This window comes from Nipponia nippon, unplaced genomic scaffold (genome assembly GCF_047370975.1).
Source record: "Nipponia nippon isolate SJK-2023a ecotype South Korea unplaced genomic scaffold, ASM4737097v1 scaffold_2, whole genome shotgun sequence".
In the NCBI taxonomy this organism is placed as follows: Eukaryota; Metazoa; Chordata; class Aves; order Pelecaniformes; family Threskiornithidae; genus Nipponia; species Nipponia nippon.
In genome coordinates this window covers 1,582,538-1,602,547 of record NW_028262336.1, presented here as the reverse complement: position 1 = coordinate 1,602,547, position 20,010 = coordinate 1,582,538, and the positions used below count along the sequence as shown (strand labels likewise).

General features: G+C 46.8%; 2 protein-coding genes across 8 annotated transcripts; one reads left to right on the top strand and one right to left on the bottom strand.

Moving 5' to 3' along the window:
* Window positions 1–441: 441 nt before the first annotated feature.
* MIX23 (mitochondrial matrix import factor 23) lies at window positions 442–9,788 on the bottom strand. 7 transcript variants are annotated; one of them, XR_015704707.1, is made up of 6 exons: window positions 9,429–9,788; window positions 8,598–8,723; window positions 7,906–8,052; window positions 4,277–4,396; window positions 882–3,586; window positions 442–735 (listed from the first exon to the last, which is right to left on the bottom strand). XR_015704707.1 is itself a non-coding variant. In XM_087757433.1 (5 exons), the coding sequence occupies exons 1-4, from the start codon at window positions 9,786–9,788 to the stop codon at window positions 4,316–4,318; spliced, it is 714 nt and encodes a 237-aa protein (XP_087613559.1). In that variant the 3' UTR covers window positions 442–735; window positions 4,277–4,315. The 7 variants fall into 7 exon arrangements, 3 of the variants coding, with proteins under 3 accessions (XP_087613559.1, XP_087613558.1, XP_087613560.1); XR_015704708.1 differs by having other exon boundaries at window positions 882–1,054; XR_015704709.1 differs by lacking the exon at window positions 882–3,586 and having other exon boundaries at window positions 4,235–4,396.
* On the top strand, window positions 9,669–18,460 carry FAM162A (family with sequence similarity 162 member A). Its single transcript, XM_087757438.1, has 5 exons — window positions 9,669–9,802; window positions 10,897–11,022; window positions 13,364–13,472; window positions 16,344–16,452; window positions 18,202–18,460. Exons 1-5 carry the CDS (start codon window positions 9,787–9,789, stop codon window positions 18,295–18,297), a joined length of 456 nt encoding a protein of 151 aa, XP_087613564.1. The 5' UTR covers window positions 9,669–9,786; the 3' UTR covers window positions 18,298–18,460.
* Window positions 18,461–20,010: the final 1,550 nt, after the last annotated feature.

The following is a 20,010-nucleotide window of genomic DNA, read 5'->3' as shown; positions in this document are numbered from 1 at the left end:
AATAGGGTCACTGGATAGTTAACTATTCCTGAATGAGGTATATCTTCACCTCCAACCCAAAGCGGTTTTAATCGACACCACGTTCCCTATTTAAATCAAAAAAACCCCCCAGAACTCGGCAACACAGAGCAAAGGACAGCACGGGACAGATGCTGCCTGTCAGCCCTGGGGGAGCAACGCCAAACCCGTATCCACATGAACTCTGAACCAATGCTGCTCGCGGGGAGTAGTTCAGAACAACGCTTGCTGATCATTCTGCAATTTTTATTTCCTTTCGGATTTTAGTAGATCATTCGCACAAACACACCGTGTTCCCTGACAGTTTGGCCAGCGCCAGTTCAGGGAGAGACCTGTCCTCCCTGCGCAGAGCTGGTTTTTACTGTTTCTTCCCCTCTAGGACTGCTGGAGCTGTAGAAGTTCAAGAAAGATGCCAGTTTCGCATTCCATTTGAAAATCATTTTAATACTATAAAACTCATTTGTTCGCGTATTTTGTACAAAAGATGAGTTGTTTTCTCTTAATTACAGGAGAATCATTTCAACCTTGAGATTTCAGCTAAGTAGGTCCAAAACAAAACAAGACTGGGTTCTACTGGTTCTGGAGGGTCCCAATACAGCTCACCCAAGGTCTCTTTCCAGTTTGGCTCTCATGGTTATGGACCACCTTGACGGAAAATACCCCACATCATTGACTCTTCGGAGGCTTGTAGTGAATTCGGCAACGCTCATTAAATACCTGAGACACCAAAACAGAAGAGCAAAAGCAAATCAGCCCTCATCCAGGAGACGGTAAGGAGTTCAGAACTAGTTCAGACAACCATCTCTTCACGTGGCACCCCTCTTGAGCTGCCCAGCCCTGCTGTACCAATAAATGGTACTCACCAAGGCATCTGGCTCCATTCACCTTCTCTCCTGGCTGTAGTGAATCCAAAGTTTGCAGCCTGATGCTGGGGGGCTGGACAGCACTAAAAATGTTCTCCCTCAGATAAGGCAGGCTTATAATCCTGGCAGTCTGTTATCCTCAAAGATGATGATGCCCCCTTTTTTTTTTTTTTCTTTTTTTAAAGAAAGAGGGAAATTATCAGTGAAAGGTTCCTGACCGGCTGGGTTCTGTTAAATTCCATCTGACATTCCCATTTGGACACTGTATTCTTCTCTTCCCTAGGCAAATGGATTTTACTTTGTTGTGACAGCTAAAAAGAGGTGCAAGGGCTCTTGGAAGCCACGTTCACCCTTTTGGTTATCTGACCGCAGGCGCTGATGCTGCCAGCCCTCCTACTGCAAAGGGCACGCTGCTCTCGCCTCACTCACCTCCGGCACCTTCGCTGGGTAAAACTTAGCACACAGACCTAGCGACTGAAGGTCATGTTCACGTAGCTTGAACTGCAGGCCCTGCCAAGCAGGCTGCTTACCCTAAGGAGGGCCAATAAATGTGACTATTTAAAGTAAGGCAGCCTGACTCGAAAGCACAACACAGGCTCACACCAAAGTTACAGGTGCTCTCTACAAGCGATTTAGTTATTTATCATTTTGGCTCCAAACTGTGTCCGGTGCGCGTCCTGGAAAGCGACACGAGCACCACCTAGCACCAGGCTGCGGCACTGGCGGTTACTGGTTCCCCCACCAGCACCCCTGCAAGAGCACGTTTTGCCAAGCTGCCCAGAGACTTTTTAGATCCGGATGCCTGCGATCTGCAGGATGTCAAGTTTTGTGAACTCTCCCCCTGGCTTCACAGGCAAAGCGAGGGGTCTTGTAAGTTTGGGAAAGTTATGCATCGCATTTATATAAATACATTATTTCAAACCATATCTTCCTAGAATCTTCTACTTCTACAGCTGATCTCCTTATTCAGAGTTCAGAACCTACGGCAACTTCAGCAAAATGCGGCATGCATTAGTTTTAGCATTGATTCTTAACAATTTTTGAGTCATTTTCAACTTATTTTCCGATTTACTTTAAGAAACAGACACGTATTAGAAACTGCTTCATACTGCAGAAGATGATAGAAGTTGCGATGTAGTTTCCTTCACACGCACGCAGGCAGCCTGTCCCACTACCTCACCACATGCAACGGCCGCCTCTGGAAGAGCCAGGAGTGTGTAAAGGTCTGAGATCAGGTAAGTGACAGAAGGAAGCTGTAGAAATTAAGAGCCACAAAGGGTTCCCATTCAGAAGCATTTTAATGCTAAACAAATTCTGTCCGTTGTCTGTCAAAGACATTTTAAGGGCATATGTGCCTTAAAGGGTACTGGAAAGACGCTCTAGAACACTGTAAGGGTCTCTTGCATCAAACAACACATCAAAAAAAATCGCAGCTTCCAGCTTGCTATCACGCAAGCTTGTAAAGCCTCTTTAACAGTAACTCTGCAGCCCACGGAAGGAAGATCAACCCCACAATCTTCCTAACGCTGCCTCCCGCTTTTAGGATCATCCACCCGCGGATCTCAGCGTGTTACTCAGGCCAACTAACTCCACCGGTCTCCCTGCGAAGTGCTGTTCCCATTTTTCAGACGGGAAAGCGGTGCCTGAGAAACCTTAACGTTCACGTTACTGAGCAGAAGTTTGATTTTGCTGTCTTTTACGTATTAATGCAAACCACTCCAACGACAAGGTCCAGTGGGGAGGTGCTGCACAGAGACTAACGCAAGTGTCTGGTTTTGGAAGTCAACTCCTTGCTTGGTATCAGCCAAACAAAATTCTGCCGCATGCATTTCCATAAAGCAGCATCTTTCTGTACGCCACTATCGCTACAGCTACCCAGAGTAAGCGTTTGAAAAATAACTTTCTGTTTCCTAATCAGATTTTTCCAATCAGTTTTCAGTGGGTTAGGGTTAACGTAAATACGTAAGCGTACTTTCCAACTAAAAGCCTGCAGCAGTAAAAAAGAGCAGAGGGCCTCACCTGCAAACCAATAACCACTTCCAAGTAACAAATTGCATTTGATCCACAACTATGACTGGGTCTAACTCCTTCAGTGAAATACTTTAAAAAGGCAGCTAAATGAGACGTTTATGCCTATATTTAGATGGAGACAATAGCAGAGCTGGAGATAAAACCCAGAAATACTTTTCTCTTCAAGCCCTACTTTAAACACTGGCAGGCTAAGATATCCCTGTATCATGCGTACCTCTATTTATAAACGAAATGTTCTCCATCGTCAGGAAAAAATGGACATTCCTGTCACTAGCAGAAGTTTAATGCAGCTGCAGGAAATCGCTGGCATCGGTGCCAACTTTGGTGCCAACTCAGGGCTTCGGAAAAGAGAGAGCGTGGGGTGGGTCTGCCCCCCACCCCTTTTAAATAAAACTGACGGCAGAGTTGCCATAAAATGTTTGCCACCGGTGGCCTGCAGCATTTTGTTAAGGCTGTGGTGTTGCTTAGTCATATTGAGTTGGCTTTAAATTAATTAAGGGCGTGATTAGCTTTGTCAGAGCGTACAGAGGCAGTACTGACAGCAAAGCATACCTGGAAAAACGCGTAGATGCCCATCTAATCGGCCTGCGTTGAGCTGTATTGTGCTGACTAGACCTCCAAGAATACACAAGCTGTATTGCATTTATGCCGATGCAATCTAGAGGACTAAAATCCTGAAGTAGAGATTAAAAAGGGAGCTGCAGCTAGTACTGGCTACTTGCAAAAAGCCTTTTTTAGGGAGGGAAGGAGGTTCTCTATACAGTACTGAAAGCTCTGAAAAGCTACAACAAATGAGAAAAGGATGCTAGATGTGAAACGCTGCAGCAACAGAATACAGCCACCTCAGAAGTTAAGCTCAATGTTAAGATCGCTTTGTAACAAGACAGCGCCTGGGGCCATCAATCCAGAGGGATCTGCCCCCTCGGCGGACACAGGAGAGCAAGGGCAAGCCTGCCCTCCGCGCCGGCAGAAGCTCCATCAGGAGAAGGTTCAGCTTCTACCGCCCCACCCTCCCCTGGCCTCTGCTTGCTCAGAAGCGCGAGCAGTACCAAACACAGCCGGATTTGCAAGACTCATCCCACTGACATCCTTAGAGGCCCAGCAAAGCTTTTCAGACAGGCCACCATGGAAAAGTCTACAAAGCCCTTAGCCACTGGGCAAGGCGGAGAAAGGGATCTACAGAGGGAGAACTCCACAGTCCTTCCTCCCCCCTAAATCAGCCGCTTTGCTTTCCTTTGCAGTGCAACGGAAAAGCTTTGCTCTCTGCGCCCAGAACCAGGAAAATGACTGATCTGAAACATTTCCCCCAGCACCGCCCTCACCTATTTCTAATTAACCTGCCTCATCAGGCACCGGTCCCCCACCTCCAATGCAGGACTGTCCGTGGCGACAGAACATCACGGCTATTTTAAATGACTGAGTACCTTCCAGCTTCTGTCGTTTACCACTTCTTCAACATTCAGCTCCGACTGCATCAATTTCAACTGCGGAAAGTAACAGATAAAGAGGTTATTGTCAACCAGGCCTCCCCGCAGCCTTCGGTATTTACCACCATTGCAACTTGCCAGATCACAACCCCAGTACCAGGCGCGCGTCCCCTCCGATGGTGCACACTGAAGGCTGGGATGCGCAACCATCCCGAAAGTCCGGCCCTTCCGTTCAGCCAGCGCTCGGGGCAGGCTGAAGCCGGCAGGGCACGGTGAAGGCGGACTCGCAACGCAAGCCTGGCAGAAGTAGTCCCTGATCACTAATGCTCCGTTCTTAAATATCGCCCATCAAGATTTGCTAGCAATTAACTGATCAACGTTAATGGCTCCACAGGCAAAAATAACTATACCTAATTCAAGCTCTCGGCACAGGGAATGCTGAGGGTTGGCTCTGCAGCCTTGAGTTGGCATTCTTCCCTACACACGTTCCTAGAGTCATACAGGGAGCCGGCAGCAAAGATAGGACTGAACACACAGATCTCAGGTTCTGGATGTAGAATTAAGATGATAAAGAGATCCCCTCTGCTTCCTTTGCCGTCTGCTCTGTGCACTGACCAAAAAAAAAGGTTTACAAGCACAGATCACGTACGTTCACGCTATCTGAACCTGTAAAGATGTTATGTGATCACAGCAGGACAAATCAGGTTTACGCGGATGCCAACACTCTGGCAAGAACCACCACAACGCGCAGCTCTTGAGCACTCACTCGACCCGTGAGAAATGTAAGAATCTGGTTTGCACCCATTAGAAACTCCAAGAGGCACGTTGAGACAGTTGTGACACATCAGGTGTCCTGTGGTAATCTGACAGACATTACTGAAGCAACAGTAGGAGATGTAAGAACCATCTGCCATTTTTGCTTACGTTTAGGATGTATTTTTGTTGGAGTCTTTAACACAACAGGCTAAGGATCAGAGTTGATCCACTTTAAATCCGTGGTTCCAGTTGGAGAGCTGGTGAAGGGGTGCAAGCTAAGACAGCAATCCCACCAAACCTTCCAAGTAAGATGTCCAGACACACGCAGCTAACGCAGTTGTTGGATCAACTTCTACCTACAATAGGACCCCAAACTGTTTGAAAAAACAAGCCAGCATCAACAGGGTGACGAGATGACCAGGATTAGTCTCTATAAAATACCCACTCAGAAGATCTTTAGCAGCTCCAGGAAAGGTGTTTCCTGCTGGCGGATGTGAATAGATTGCCAGTCATCTGGACTGTCACATTAATGCCTGTGACTCCAAGCCTACGCAAAACTACTATTTTAGCCTTTTCCTTAGCGTTGCAGACCTGAACAGCAACAGAGCGTTACTCAACATGGCTATGCAGGGGCGTTTGTTGTTGTTGTTTTTAAAACATACTCTGATACTTTAGCAAGCCTTACTGATTTGCTTGATAAAGCTAATAATCATTATGCTGTATGTTTTGGACTTCCAGAATTTATTTGGTTGGACATTTTATGACACTTCATTCAAGTAAACTAAGATGATAACAAATTAATACAATAATCAAATGTTTTGGTGTAGGTGGACTAAAAGAATTGGCTGCTGGACTGACACTACTCCCAAGTTTTCTTACTCAGTGACCCAGAAGTCATAATTTTGGATAAAGTCCTCCCGTTTGTACCATTCGCAGGATGAGAGAAATACAAATAACAAGAGAAAACAGATCTGTATTGCAACCAAGGGAATATATATTTGAAATGCATAATCTTAAATATAGGGTATGTTCTCTCAAGATAGCTTATTTGAGTACTAGAAAAAACACAACTCTCACAGAGAACAAAAAAAAAAAAAAAAAAAGGCAGGGGGACACCACCTCATAAAGTACAAGTGCAAATTTGAGGTCAGCTCATGAAAAAGATTTCTGGGATGTTTCCAAATCATGGATTGCTTTTAACATTTGAAATCACCTCCAATGATTAAACATTATCATTGTGAAACTCCTAGCGAGTGATAGGTTTTGGGCTCACTAAGTAAACAGCTTAAAGAATTGGCTCCACAAACAAAACCTGTAGAAAGCACTAAGCTACCATTCTAGTTTTCCAAACTAATATGGATGCTCGTTAGCAGTTCCATAAGCAAGGCTTTAAGAATAAAACCACTCACCTGCCACCTGGTTCTTTAAACCTGAGCTCACGACAGAGCACTGCTCTGAAGAGCACATGAACAAACAGTTCACTCACTCAACGCCTGGGAAAAATCAGATGCTCGAGTTCAAAGCTTCTGCTGAGGAAGCCCTTTAACTGCAACTGCATCAGCATCCAGCTGCTCTTTGAAACAGGGGCTACAACAGGCTCCTCGTGGAAGTGCAGGGGCAAGTGGATTTTGAGGAAGTTCAGCACTGCAACAGGAAAATTCAGGACTGATCTCTTCAAGGCTTCCAGTATTGCAGCAGGGAAAGCTGCACCAGGATCTAGGACACCATATATATATATATATATATGATGACGGAACATCTGGCTGTTACGAGGAAGGCTCACTAAACTGCTGAACACAACAGACACACCTAGGCAGCGTATGCAAGAAACGCAATAAGCAAGCAGTCTTATTTGGTACGCGCTGCAAGCGTGTGGCGTGGGAGAAAACGCGAAGTGATCAGGAGCCATGCAGAGCAGGTCTGGAAGAGAAATCAATGGAAGAGTTCGCATCCCTGCGAGAGTTCGCATCCACTCCTAGAGCTACACATCCTCTCCCCGGCAAAGGAGGCTTTGGAAGGGGGGCAAGAACCTCAGCGGGGTTCCCTTCTCCACTTCTGACGCTCCTAGATCACTGCTGGGGAAGCACACTTTCCATCCAGAGGCCAGAAGGTTGAGAGGGCGTTTGCTCATTGAAATTCCTTACGCAAACCCAGAAGTCTCTCTCACACCATCGCAAGGTATTCAAAAAATTAATCCAAGAAATACTAAACAACAAAAATGTTGGTTAAGTGGAGTTCAAGGTTGCCTGGCAGCTCCTCGTAGAGGACAGGAACTCCAGTTAACACACCGAGTAAGAACGATGCTCCTCAGGGCAATGATGAAAGGGGACGGCTTTAAGGCTGCATAACCGTGTGGTGCGAGAGACACACACAAAAGCCGTATTTTGTTATCTTCTGGTGTTCGCATCTTGGCACCCGTACTCGCCGTTTGCATATATATTAGTTTTACAAGATCTCAAAAAGGCAAAATGAACCTTCAGGCACTTTGAAAGGACTAAGCAAGCTGCAGGTAAGTTGTACGCTAAGTGGTGTTAGTCAGCGATGGCCAGAGGCCACCGCGGGGAAGGACACCTTCTTCTACAGCATTTGTGCAATGGGATCTCAGAAAATGCTCCGCCTGCAGGATAGAAGTGGCTCTGTCTTGTGGGCTAGGGGAAATGGTTCTCACAAAACGAGCCAACAAGAACCCTGGAAAAGACAGCCTGAGCCACGACCCCCGTCAGGTTCTCTCCATCACACCGGTCTTTCCATTTGGGAAGGCTACCCTCTTCTTCCTCGCTACGTGATCTCTAAAAAGCTCCACCACTCACCTTTGTCTGCTCTTTCCTGAGTTGCTTTAATAACGCTACGTCATCCTGGGCCTTTTCCCTCTCTTCTCTGAGAGTTTTCACTATGCTGGAAGTCTGAGCGATGCAGTTTTTGATGATTCTCTCTCTGCTGGTGTGAGCATCCATCAACTAAGTGGGGAGAGAAAGAAAGTCACAACAACTAGTTCAGCAGAGAATAAAAGCCTCGGAGTTACAAGTTTAAGAAAGACTTTCCAAAGTCACGGTACTGCCATGCCTATAGAAATCCCTTCGACTCTATAATCCACGTGTTGGAAGCAACACTGCTTTGAGCAGCAGCTACCAACTTGATCAAAATCCAAAGATACACGCGAGCAGGGGGTGTACTTTGCATACTACTTTGCAAAGTAGCACAAAAGTGTGCTAGCACCCATTTTTAGAAGGAGACTGGGCTAACGCCATCCGCTGAAGCCTGAAGCGCACCCCGAAGGATGGGTACTGCAGAACAAACCGGTTCCCCGCGTGGTTTTAAACCAAAGCGGCCGTTACATGTGCGTGGTTTAGCTGCGTAGAGACGTTGAGCGTGCCAGTTATGGATACATAAAGCACGATATATCAAGGCAGTGGTTCACTTAGAAACTGAGGATGCTCTACTGGCCCCTGCACATAATAAAACATCAGGAAGCGAGCTGGAAGTGGAAGGAGCGCACACTCACAGACTGGTACAGCTCTTTACACGTCTGGCCAGCATCGATCTTCCCCACAAAGGAAGCTGTTGGAATCGTAGTGTTTAATTCATGGACGATTCTGTCATCGATTGTCCTCATCACCCTGAGCAACTCCTGGATTAAAAACAAAATAGAAGTCTTTGCTTATATCTCTGAGAAAAGCTCAGTGCAAAAAATATTGTAAGTCTTTTCATAGAAAGTTACATCGATTGCTTACAAGCAGCAAAAAAACCCCACCCAACAAATAACTTCTGCACGCAGGAGTATGTGCTGCAAACCAGAGAGTTTCCTTAGCAGCACAGGCCGGAGGGCGGGCGGGGGGGAAGCGGCCCAGGCCGGACCGGAGGGAGGGAGGGAAGCGGCCCAGGCCGGACCGGAGGGAGGGAGGGAAGCGGCACCCCGAAGGCCCCGGCCCTGCCCCGCTCCCCGCCGAGAGCCGCCCGCGCCGCGGACAGGCCGCAGGGCCCCATCCCCGCCTCACACCGTGGGGGCTCTCACCGAGCTCCCTCCGCCCCACGGGGGCGCCCACGCCGCCGGCTCCCCCCCCGCCCCGCGCCCCGGGAAGGGACCCCGAGGGGGATCCCCTGCCGCGCTCCCGCCGCTGGGGGCGAGGGGAAGGCCGGACCCTGCCCCCGCCGCCGCCGCATCCCGACCGTTGCGGGGAGGGGTGACCTCGCCGCTCCCCCCCCCCCCTCTCCCCGCGGCGCCCGCTCCCCCGGCGCCGCGCAGCGCTGCCCGGAGGTGGCGGGAGCGGGCCGGGTGCCGCCGCGGGGGAGCGGCGGGAGCGATCGCCGCCCGCCCCGGCCCCACGCGTGTCACCTGGAACTCGGCGAAGTCCTCGCAGCTCGCCGCTCCGCTGGGCGCCGCCATACTGGAAAGGCCGAGGGCCGCGGCGGCGGCCAATCCGGCGGGGAGGCGGGATGACGCGAGGGGCGGGGCGAGGCGGGCCCTGCCCGAGGGCGACCCCTGGCGGCGCGGCGCGGCGCGGGGAGGGCTCCGGGGGCGGGGCCGGGCGGTAGCGCGGCCGTCCCGGTCCCGGTCCCGGTCCCGACGCGGGGTCCGCGCCTTCCGCCGCGCTTCTCCAATCCCGGGGCCGGGGCGGGGCGCGGTCCCAGCGGTGACATTGAGGGGCGGCGGGCAGGGCCGAGGCAGCGCCGCCGGGGCGGGAGGCCGCGCCATGTGGGGCCGCGCCGGTGAGTGACCGCCCCGGCGGCGGGATGGGGTGGCGGGGGAGCCGCCCGGCCTCTGCCGGGGCCGCCGGCGGGTGGAAGCGGCGTTGTCAGCCCCGAGGCGGCGCGGCGGGGCCCCGGAGGCGCCGGGCCCTGCGGGTGGGGAGCGCGGAGCGGAGCGGGGGGCCCGGCCCGCGGGCGGCCCCGGGCCTGCGGCGGGGCCAGGCCGAGCCTCGGCGCCCGGGCCCGGCCGAGCCTCAGCGCCCGGGCCCGGCCTGCGGGCTGGCTTGGGAGAAGGGCGAGGGATGGACTTGCGCCTTTTTCCCCTTCTCTGAAGATCTCCAGAAGGCTTTGGTGTCGCTGAGGGGGGCCGCCTGTAAACGCACGTTTATGGTTTTTTTGCAGAGCTGGATTGTATTTTGCCTAGAAAATAAAGGGCGAGTGTTTCTCAGAGGAGAGACATTTTCAGCCAGCATAAAGAAGAAAAAAAGAACTCAATTTATATTTTTAAAAGCGCCCTTTCGCCTTTCAGAGATTCTTTCCCCCCCCTCAGAATTTTTTCGTTCTGTGAATTAAAGACTTAGCAGCTCTTGCTTGAGAGCGCGTTTTCCTACATAAGGTGCCCTGGCCTTTTTGAGCGCGCTGCAAAGTAGGCGTCTCAGTACTGCAAAATTCTGCTTTTTTTTTCTTGACGCTTGTCAAGCCTGTGCCTTGCTTTGGGGATGTGGCACGATGGGTGGGACGCTGGCGCGCGGTCCGTGGAATAGCACCGTCCAAAGTGTTGCCGAAGCACGCGAATAGGCTAGTTCCCTGACATCGCGACGGGCATCGCGTGCTGGAAATTGCTTGTAGGCTGTAGTTTTGCGTTCCCGTTTTTCTGCATAAGGTTAATGGGCAAGCTCAAGTCGTAGCTGACAGAGTCAAGCTGTAATTTCTTTGGGAGACTCTGTTACAACCTAAATCTGGTGTTTCTTGCATAGTATTAGATTTGTACCTATTGCTTTTCTTTCTTTTTTCTCTTGTGTTTAAAAAAAAAACACACTTAAAAGCTAGTATTCTCACTTTCTACTGTTCTGAATTCGATTTGGCTCCTTTCCTTCCTCTGCTTTCTCTTCCAGGTAGCGCTGTTAAACTGCTGGGAAGAAATATTCCCTCAATTCTGAGGATGCCTAAAGGAGCGGATCTGAAGATAAGCAGAAGGCTTTGCGTTAAACCCCAGGAAGAAAGTCAACTTCAGCCAAAAAGTAAGAGTTTTTGGTAACAATCACGTTATCTTTCATACCACGAAATATTTAGGTATCCAGGCTGCAATCATCTGAACAGGAATTTAGCTGACATAGATGCTAATGTCTCTGATTTTGTGAGAGGGAATTCCATTCTTCAGACTAAAAAAACTAAGCATTAAATTTAGCAATAGATTCTTGTTTTCTTACAAAGCCAGGGGTCAGTATTTCTTCTTGTGACAATAACACAGCTTTCAGTTTCTAGCAGGTCACCAGTATCTTCTCTGACGTGCAGTCCCCCATTGAGGCTCTCCAGCTGTGCTCCGGAACCCACTGTTCAACCCCCACGTCAACGGTCGCTGTTTAACACCACCGTACGAGCGAAAATACCTTTGCAGTTTTTCATAGTGCCACCAGCTCCAGCTGCTCGCAAAACTGAACGTGCCCTGCAGGAGAGAGTCGGTCTGAATCGTTGGCTTAGTTCATGCTTAAGGGTGGAGTCGTTCAGGTGAAGCTCAGGCCACGAAACATTTTTTCACTATATATAGTGAAATATATATGGGACAGTTAGGATGCTCTCATCAGACTCCCTGTGTAGCAGGTCCCCTTCATGGCCTACTGATGCTAGATAAAAGGAGCACACAGATGCGAAGCATTTTGGATAATTCTGTGTTAAAAACATAATGCAGCTGTGCTGGGTAAGACCAAAGTTCTCCTTAACAGTGTCACCTCTCCTGTAGTGGCCGGTCAAGGAGGTCCCGTACGTTTTTGTGGAGGCTAATAGGAACGGTGGCCGATAGCAAGGACCTAGGGAGGAGTGCGGAAACAGGGCAAACATCGCGTTTCTCCCTAGACTGCTGTCCCAGAGGTGGCATCTTTGCGTTTAACGGTCCTCGCTGGATTTTTCTTTCATGAATTTGCCCGATCTCCTGAAGCTGGATGTATTTTTAGCGTCCACATCCTCTGGGAAGGAATTCCTCAGCTGAAACATGCTGTGAGCAAACAAGTACAGTCCTGTGTTTGTTTTTGAACCTGGCGCGTGCTATTTTCCATCCGACGCTCCTTTATTCAATGCCCCTTCCAAACCAGGATCTGTTCGTTATAACCCATACTGAACATCGCTTACAATTCCGGCGCCCTCGGTTGCGCTGGAGGGAGCCTCAGTTACCGCTTTTCCAGGCCAGAGGTCTCAGTCTGTGATATTGTTTCTTATATGGTGGCCATTCCATACCTGGGCTCGTCCTTACTGATTTTCTCTGTACCTGTTCTATTCCAACGGTTTCTGAGATGAGGGATCAGTATTTCACACGCTTTTCAAAATGCCGGAGTCGTGGTTTTATACCATGGCATCGTAACGCTTTTGGGTTGCTCTGTGTTCCGAATCACTGCCAATAATGCCGTTTCCCTTTCTGACCGTTTTGCCAAAAACTCGGTGAAAGCCCGAGGACTTGCTCCGCAGCAGTAGCGGTAGGGTTGGCGTCCGTCTTCTCCCTGTGAACTGGAATTGCTTCCCGCTCCTACACACGGGGTTTCGCTGGCCGTCTCGCTGACTCGGGATTCCCAAGCCCCGTGGCTCTTCGCGCTTAGCCCCTCTTTATGTTTCTGAATAACGTGGTGTTGCCAGCACACCGTCGATCCGCCCTGCTTCCTAGGTAATTCATGAAGCCACGAGGCAGCACAGAGCCATACAGGATACCCCCCGCTGTTGGGCTGGTGTTTTGGGTTTTTTTTTTTTTGTTGAAAGGGAGGTGGGGGTGGGAAAGCTGTCGATCTCTGCGCTGTCTTTGCTAGATTTTAACGGTACGGTATGTATGGAAACCTTCCCGCGTTACATTCTGAATGCTTTATATGGAGTTTGAAAGACTGAGCTGAAAACGAAGGGCCTATGGTCATCTGTTTGTTTATACCTCCAGATAAGATAAAAATCTTACATTCCCTGGAAAAGTTATCATTCCGTGATGCAGTGGTGTGGCATTTTGTTTTTTCTGTACCAGTTCCATTTGATTTATTCTTTAAACTCATTTAAATGTAATAGGAAAACTATATAATATCACAGCAGCTTAGGAAGCTTAAATGCTGGAGCAGGTTCTGCAAATTTAGAGCTGCAAATACAGAGGTCTTGGGCAAGATTTGGCTTTCCTGACGTGGCCTCAGTTTAATCCATCTTCACAGGTTTGTTAATCTGACTGTGATACACTCTTTGTTCCCTAACCAACTCTAGCAGTCAGACTTCAAATCCCGCATTGCTCGCCCTAACTGGTTTCATTACAGCTGTGGCAATTCATCTTCTCCGACTGTTGGTTTTGGTGGGGCGTTGGTTGGTTGTGTGGTTGTTTGTCTGTTTGTTTGTTTGTTTTTTTAGGTCGGTCTCTTTTGAGGGTGCCTGGACACAAGCCTACAGACTGGGAGAAAAGATTTTTGTTGTGGGCAGGCCATTTCAAAAAACACGAGGATATACCAGAGACTGTCTCGTAAGTGCCGGTTTTGAAGCTGTAAGAGAGACATTGTCTACGCAGGAATAAGTTACTTGAATGCAACTCCAGAATAACTCTTCTTAAACGGAATGGGTTTTCACAGCTGAGAAATCTGACGCTGGCGTGTTTGGGGTATCGTCTTGTAGATGAGATGACCTGAGCAGTTCTGTCTTGCTGAGATAATACAGCCCTTCTGATTTTTTTCTGAAGGGATGACTGGCATCGATCAGTTGTTTCATTAGAAAAACATCACACCTCAGTTAATTTTTACTCTTCTCTCCCAATCAAAAAAGCTTTTTGCAAATATTAGCATGAGCTTTTTCTAGTGCTTTTCTTTGTATGTCAGCCATGATAAAAATAACTGAAACTCATTTATTAGTATTGAATGTCTGGAGGGCATGGGCCAACTTACTTTACTCTTGGAATTTAAACTAACAAACAGTGGAAAGGCTCCCGAACAAAAAAAAATATATATATATAGTCAAAATTTCCCTGTTGCTGGTGGAGTCCAAATGTCAATGCTTTGCCCTGTGTGAAAAGTAGAAAATAAAACTGGATGTTGTAGTTTGCCTGTCTCAAAGGAAGATCAAACTTAACAACAAAAGGCGATTATTAGTTTAAAAAACATTCCTGGTGGTAGTATGGTTATCTTGTAAAACGTGCTTGTAATGCTTTTAAATATATATGTATTTATTTAAATTAAAAAGGTACAGTAAATCTTGTACTGCTTGGGTAAGCAAACCCCGTAGCTGCCCTCGAGAGACAGATGCTCAGTTTGTTTGGATGCGCAGTATGGGAATTGAAAACCCACCCATGTATCTAAGTTTTTTCTAAATGTATCACAATGGATAAATATGGTTAATAGTTAATTCTTCTATTTTTGTATTGAATCATTTTTCTTAAAATTACATTTGAAATACATAAAGGTGTAAATTACTAAAACTTATTATGTCAGTTCATACATTTTTGCATACCAGGCACTTGTTATGAGCGTTTTTAAGAAAACAGAGTTAGCAGAGCGATTGAAGTCATTTCCATGGTTTATTGAAAGGACAAACCAACTCCTGATAAAAGCTGACCGTTTTTGCAAGTGCACAGGGAATTCTTGTTTTTATTTAGGCAAATAGTTCAGCCAAAGCCAAGACGACGACTGAGAACTATAAAAGCTAAGCTGAATTAAGAGTGGCTTGTAAGGGCTTGCGACAGAAGTCAGGAATCTTGCAAGATGCGGTGATCGGAAGTAACTCATTTATGAAACAAAGGTTAATCTTGGCCACTGAATCGATTTAAAATGCAAATTGCGTTCAGAGAACTACCTTTTCCTCTTGTGCATTCTAACACACCCAAGGTACTTCAAAAATTAACTAATAAAAAGTTTTTTAAGTCCTACTTCTGTGCATTTCAGCTTAATCGCAGCCTGCGCCCACATTGTTCATCGCAGATGATTAGCAAAAACAACCTGGAAGGAAAATTTAACTATTACTTTCACGGTAGATGGACGTGTTCCCTATGATCAGAAATCTTGTACTGGGATCAGTACTTTGAACAGTAATCAAATCACTCTTGCCCTCCTCTTCAAAACCAAGAACAAAACTCCCTTCAGTTCTCAGCTCCTGTGTGATTTACCACGTTGAACTATTGTGGATCCTTCCCTATCTTTTTTTCCTCCACGTATAAGGGTCAAAACGTGGCAAAAGATTCCACATCCACTCACGTTTGCGTACAGTGATAACTTCCCAATTCCGTTACTTTCGCTGTCCCTGTTGCTTTGGGGGTATAATTGCCTAGTTTGATGCCTTTATTCTTTCCTCACGTGATGTCGATGCTTCTCTAAGTCATCTGTCATTTTAGAATATGACAAATTTCATCAGTGAGACTATTAGATCTCCTTGAGAAGGGAGTCAACTGCTCTAAATTCTGCAAGGAGAGTTGAATATATAGGGTACAGCTCTCTGGTTATTGTGGAGAGCCCATCTAAAAGCATTATGCTTCGTTGGCCCTTCTGGCATCGATACCTCTAATATGAACTTTGAATTTGCTGCAACTGGGATGTCATTTGGGTAAAATGATCTCCAGAGTTTAACCTAACTTAAAATAAATGACTTTTTGTTTTAACTCGTCATATGTACAGCTGGAAGGATACAGTGATACTCTTCTTGTGGAAGATGGCTGGTTTTTAAAAGATAACAGTACACTAGGCAGCAGGTTTCCCGAAGGAGTGGTATAGCTACTGGTGCGGCTAGATAAGCCCCCTGCAATAAAAAAAATTTAAAAATTATAAGATTTAAAGGAGTCCTCTGCCCAAAGCTGATGTTGGAAAGCTTACAAGCGTCCATGCCTCCTTAGTTACTTCGGAAAACAGATTGCCTTAAGGCTATCAACTCTAGCAGGAGGGAAGTGGTAACCACTGGTCTTTTACCAAGTCCTATTCAGAATTTCTGCGGAGGACTGCGTTCAGGAGCCAGCGTGTGAGCTGTAGCACTATCAACGCCTGTAGTAGGGGATTATTAGTAAATGCATCCCTCTCCTTTTCCTGTTCTCCCCATAGCGAACGCACGTATTTCAGTACGGCAGCCTCCCATCTCTGCAGGTCTAGAAAGGCAGCACTGTCTCTTAACAATTAAATAACCAAAAGTTAAAAATGTTGGGTTGGTTTCCAACTTTGAGAGGAGCTCCTTGGTGACCAAGCACCTCCCAAGGTAGCGGGGGATCAGCCTTTCCCGTTCTTGTAAAACCTTTTTGTGAGAAGAGCCAAGTACGGTTGGCTTTATTCCAGATTACATAGCATGCCGGGAGAAATCAAACAATTAGCCAAATGGTTTATTTGGGTCTCTCATAAAGTCTGTTCTTTTATTATTATTTCTTGAGGATCGAAACAATCAGAGCAGCAAAGACCACACTGCGTGTGAAGTTCAGCTACGTAATGATTGCCTTGACGATACTGGGATGCATACTCATGGTGATTAAAGGGAAGCAGGTAAGCACGGATTTTTTGGCTGGTGAGCGCAAATCAATCTTCACATAAACTCCTCGGTTCTTCCGACGCATCGTTAGTACTGGTTTGAGTTTGTTTGGGGTTTTTTTCCCATTTTATCACTGAGCAAAAATTAAAAATAAGTCCTCCTAGTTCCCCAGAAGTGACCGTCACTGATGGATTTCCAAGTCAGAAAAGGGTGATGTGACTGTTGGACCGCCTAGGCTTCCTTTAAAAGGGGGAAAAGAAAAAAAAAAAGAGTCTTTTTTTCTCAGTGCCATACTTAATTTTAGCTTGCGCTGTTTTGAACTCTTTTAATTTTGCTGACGGGCTGAGAGAGTTTGAAAGGAAGGAGCACCTTGCGTTGCGAGGATCCGGTAGGCAGGTAAACGCTCCTTGGGCCGCCGGTGTATTACAAATGCCCCTCTACGCGCTGCAACACTCACAGGCTCCATATAATGGAAATAGCAAATGAGTACATTTCCCCCCAGACTTGAGAATTCTCAAAGTCTTTTTAAACAGTGAGGAGATGGTCAGTAGTAATTCTGTGCCCTTTAACTGCACTAGAAAAGAGTCTTCCTTTAGTGTGGATGGCACAACTTTTCTCAAATTATGAGTTTTTTGATTCAACAAACAATATTTCCTAGAAAAGCTCCCAAGTCCTGTCGATGCCGAGTATCCTTCACTTGCATAGAATTTGGCAAGGTATCGAAGAAGCTCAGCATATGGCAGAACTAGGTCTGCGATTTAATTTGCACCATCCAAAGTGAGGAAGCGTAAAGTTTAAGATGCCAAGTGCAGCGAAGGTTAGTCATGCCTTAATTTTACGTGCTTTTTAACGTAGCTGGTGAACTATTAACTTCATGGTATTTCTGTAAAGAAGCAAGGAGCGCTTTTTGTGCACCGAAGCCAAGCTAAAGCCTCTCCGCAGCATTAGTCTCAAAGTCAAGGAATGGGAATACAATCTGGGCAGCGTGTTGTCGCGTCGCTTTTGATAAAAAGCACGGTGGTAACAGAAACACAGTCACATTCTTTTAAGGATGACTGGAAGCAGAAAACCCTGAGCCTAAAGCATCTACATGGGCAGAACCTTATTTGTATGCGGCCTTTCTCTGAAGCAGTTCTTCTGATGACAACGTTCAGGTCTGGCTTCTGTAGACTACTAAGTGTTCTAGAGAAACCTTAAAACTAGGCACAGGGTGTCAACCCCAGCACTGTGAACTATGGAAGGGTCAAGTGACGTTTCTACTTGTCAGCATTCCCCTATCAAAATGAAAAGGATGCCGCACTCTGACACAGAACAGCGGAAAGGTTTTCCCCTGGCTTTAGCAGGAGAGATCAAACACTGACGGTTCCCAGAGCATCTTCCTCTTAGACTGGAGTAGTACGGATGCAAACACCAGAAGGAGAGGAGGACAGCAGCTGGAAGCTGTTATGTTTAACTTCTGATTTGCTTCCAGTACCTCTGACTTCTGAAGACCAGCAATTAGTATTAAATACTGACCAGAAGCACAGACTACATCTGCTAGTGCCTTAACAACAAGGTTTAATTTATTCCCAGAGAAATAATGAGTTTAAGCCAAAATAGTCTATGGATATTTTATTTTCACCCTCTCTCTGGCTGGCATTAAAGCTGACAGAACTGTGCCTTGGTAAGGACAGGCCAGCTGTTTTGTAAAGTACTGATTCAAGTTTCATCTCCGTGGTCCCTTAGGTGATACTTTCTGCTCTTGCTTTGTCATTATGTTGTAGGCTGTAAAAAGGCATGAATCTCTTACGAGCATGAACTTGGAGAAGAAAGCTCAATGGAGAGAGGAAGCTACTCAGAGTGCCTCTGCTAAACCTTAGAGGGGGAAATGAAGAGACCAAGGGCTGGGGAAGAAAAGCTGATGTCCTTTTCAGCACTGGAAGGAGGATGCAGTCACATCTTTCCTGCATGTTAATTCTGTACTCTCATGTTCAAGAAAGAATGAATACGTTATCCTGTAATTATTAAAACCAGAAATACCTATTTTCTTTTCCTAACACTCTCTCCTTTCCTGAAGCTGTCGTCTTCACAGTTAGTGCAACAGGACAAGTGAGCAAACTGCATAGACAGAAGAGTTGTTTCCCACCTGTGCTATGCACAAGACTAAGCATCTGTTTTAAAAGACTGCAGGAGCTGTACCTGCATTCGTGGTACCAATCTCCCTTACAACGTCTTCTGCCCGCTCTTACCACTTAGAAGATGACTGGGACAGGAAAGGACAGCCCATTCGGTTCCCACTTGCACAGCCATACTTGTACAAACAAAATACCTCTGCCGGGCAGTCATCTGCTATCGCTGACTATTTCAGGTCCCTTCATGAAGAATAGTGCCATAGGTATTCTATATTGTTACAGGCTGCCTAAAATATTCCGTACGTTCCTCTCTGTATAAGAGAGAACAATTATTAGGGGAGTCCTTGAGTCAGGAATAATTGTATGATCTGCATTAACATCATCCGAATGATCGTTAAGTTATTAGAAAGCCTGCTTACCTGTTGGAGGTCCAATATATTCTGGCTGCATCTGCTTAAGTAAGTGAAGGATTACTTTTTGTGAAGAACTGCCTCCTTTTGATAAAAACCTAATGGTTTTTACACCAGAGCTGGTAGTGACATGAGAGAATGTCCAAGCTAAGGGAAGAGAGATGAGTATTTCGGGGACTACTGAGCAACAGCTTCAACCTGAGCTATCAGATTTACTATTTAGAGACACGCGAGTACGAGAAAGTCAATCAGGTATCCCTGCTTTCTGCTGCTGAGCTCTTCTTTCCAAACCTCATTTGGATTTGCACGTTTCCCCCTTTAAATTGTCATCCGTGCTTTCCTGATACTAGCTCGCTTAAAGATCATCTGCCTCGAGTTTTAGAAGCAGCAGACGCAGTAATACCTGCGAAGAGCAACTCCCACCAGTCCTGTTTCTGGCATTCATCCCAGAAGAGTCACATACTGTTCGTGCTGAACAGCCCGCTGCAACTGGAGACCAGTATTTTTCCTTCTCCTTTCAGTTTGTTTGGAAGGAAATGTAGATTGGGACTGTCAGGACTGTCTGAAACTGGGTTACTTCCCAGGACTGCCTGCTAACTGGGGACGCCACGAACAGAAGAGGCAGATGTGTTTGGCAGATTTAGTCTGTGAACTTCCTGATAGTGGGAAGCAGGTTTTTTTCTTTAAAACTTTTTCCTGATTTTTTTTTTTTTTGTACTACTAAAAATTAGCGCTATTGCTGAAAAAGCATTAAAAGCCCTACTAAAAAATGCAGGGTAAATCGTGTCTTTGTACCTGGAAAAGAGAAGCAATAAGCTATCCAGTGCAGTCTTCTCTAGTACTTTGTCCTTTCCTCTAGAGCTAGAAAATAACTGCTGCAGTCCGCTTTTTTAGGAGTTGCATTTCTGGGTATCGCTTGCATTGATGAGCTGTAAGCAGTCAAAAAAGCTGTGCAGCCATTCCGCCACAGAAGCTATAAACTTCAGACGATGCCACGAGCTGTTACCAGATCCTCTGTAAGGCAGTTATCGCAAGTGCGCTGTCAAACAGC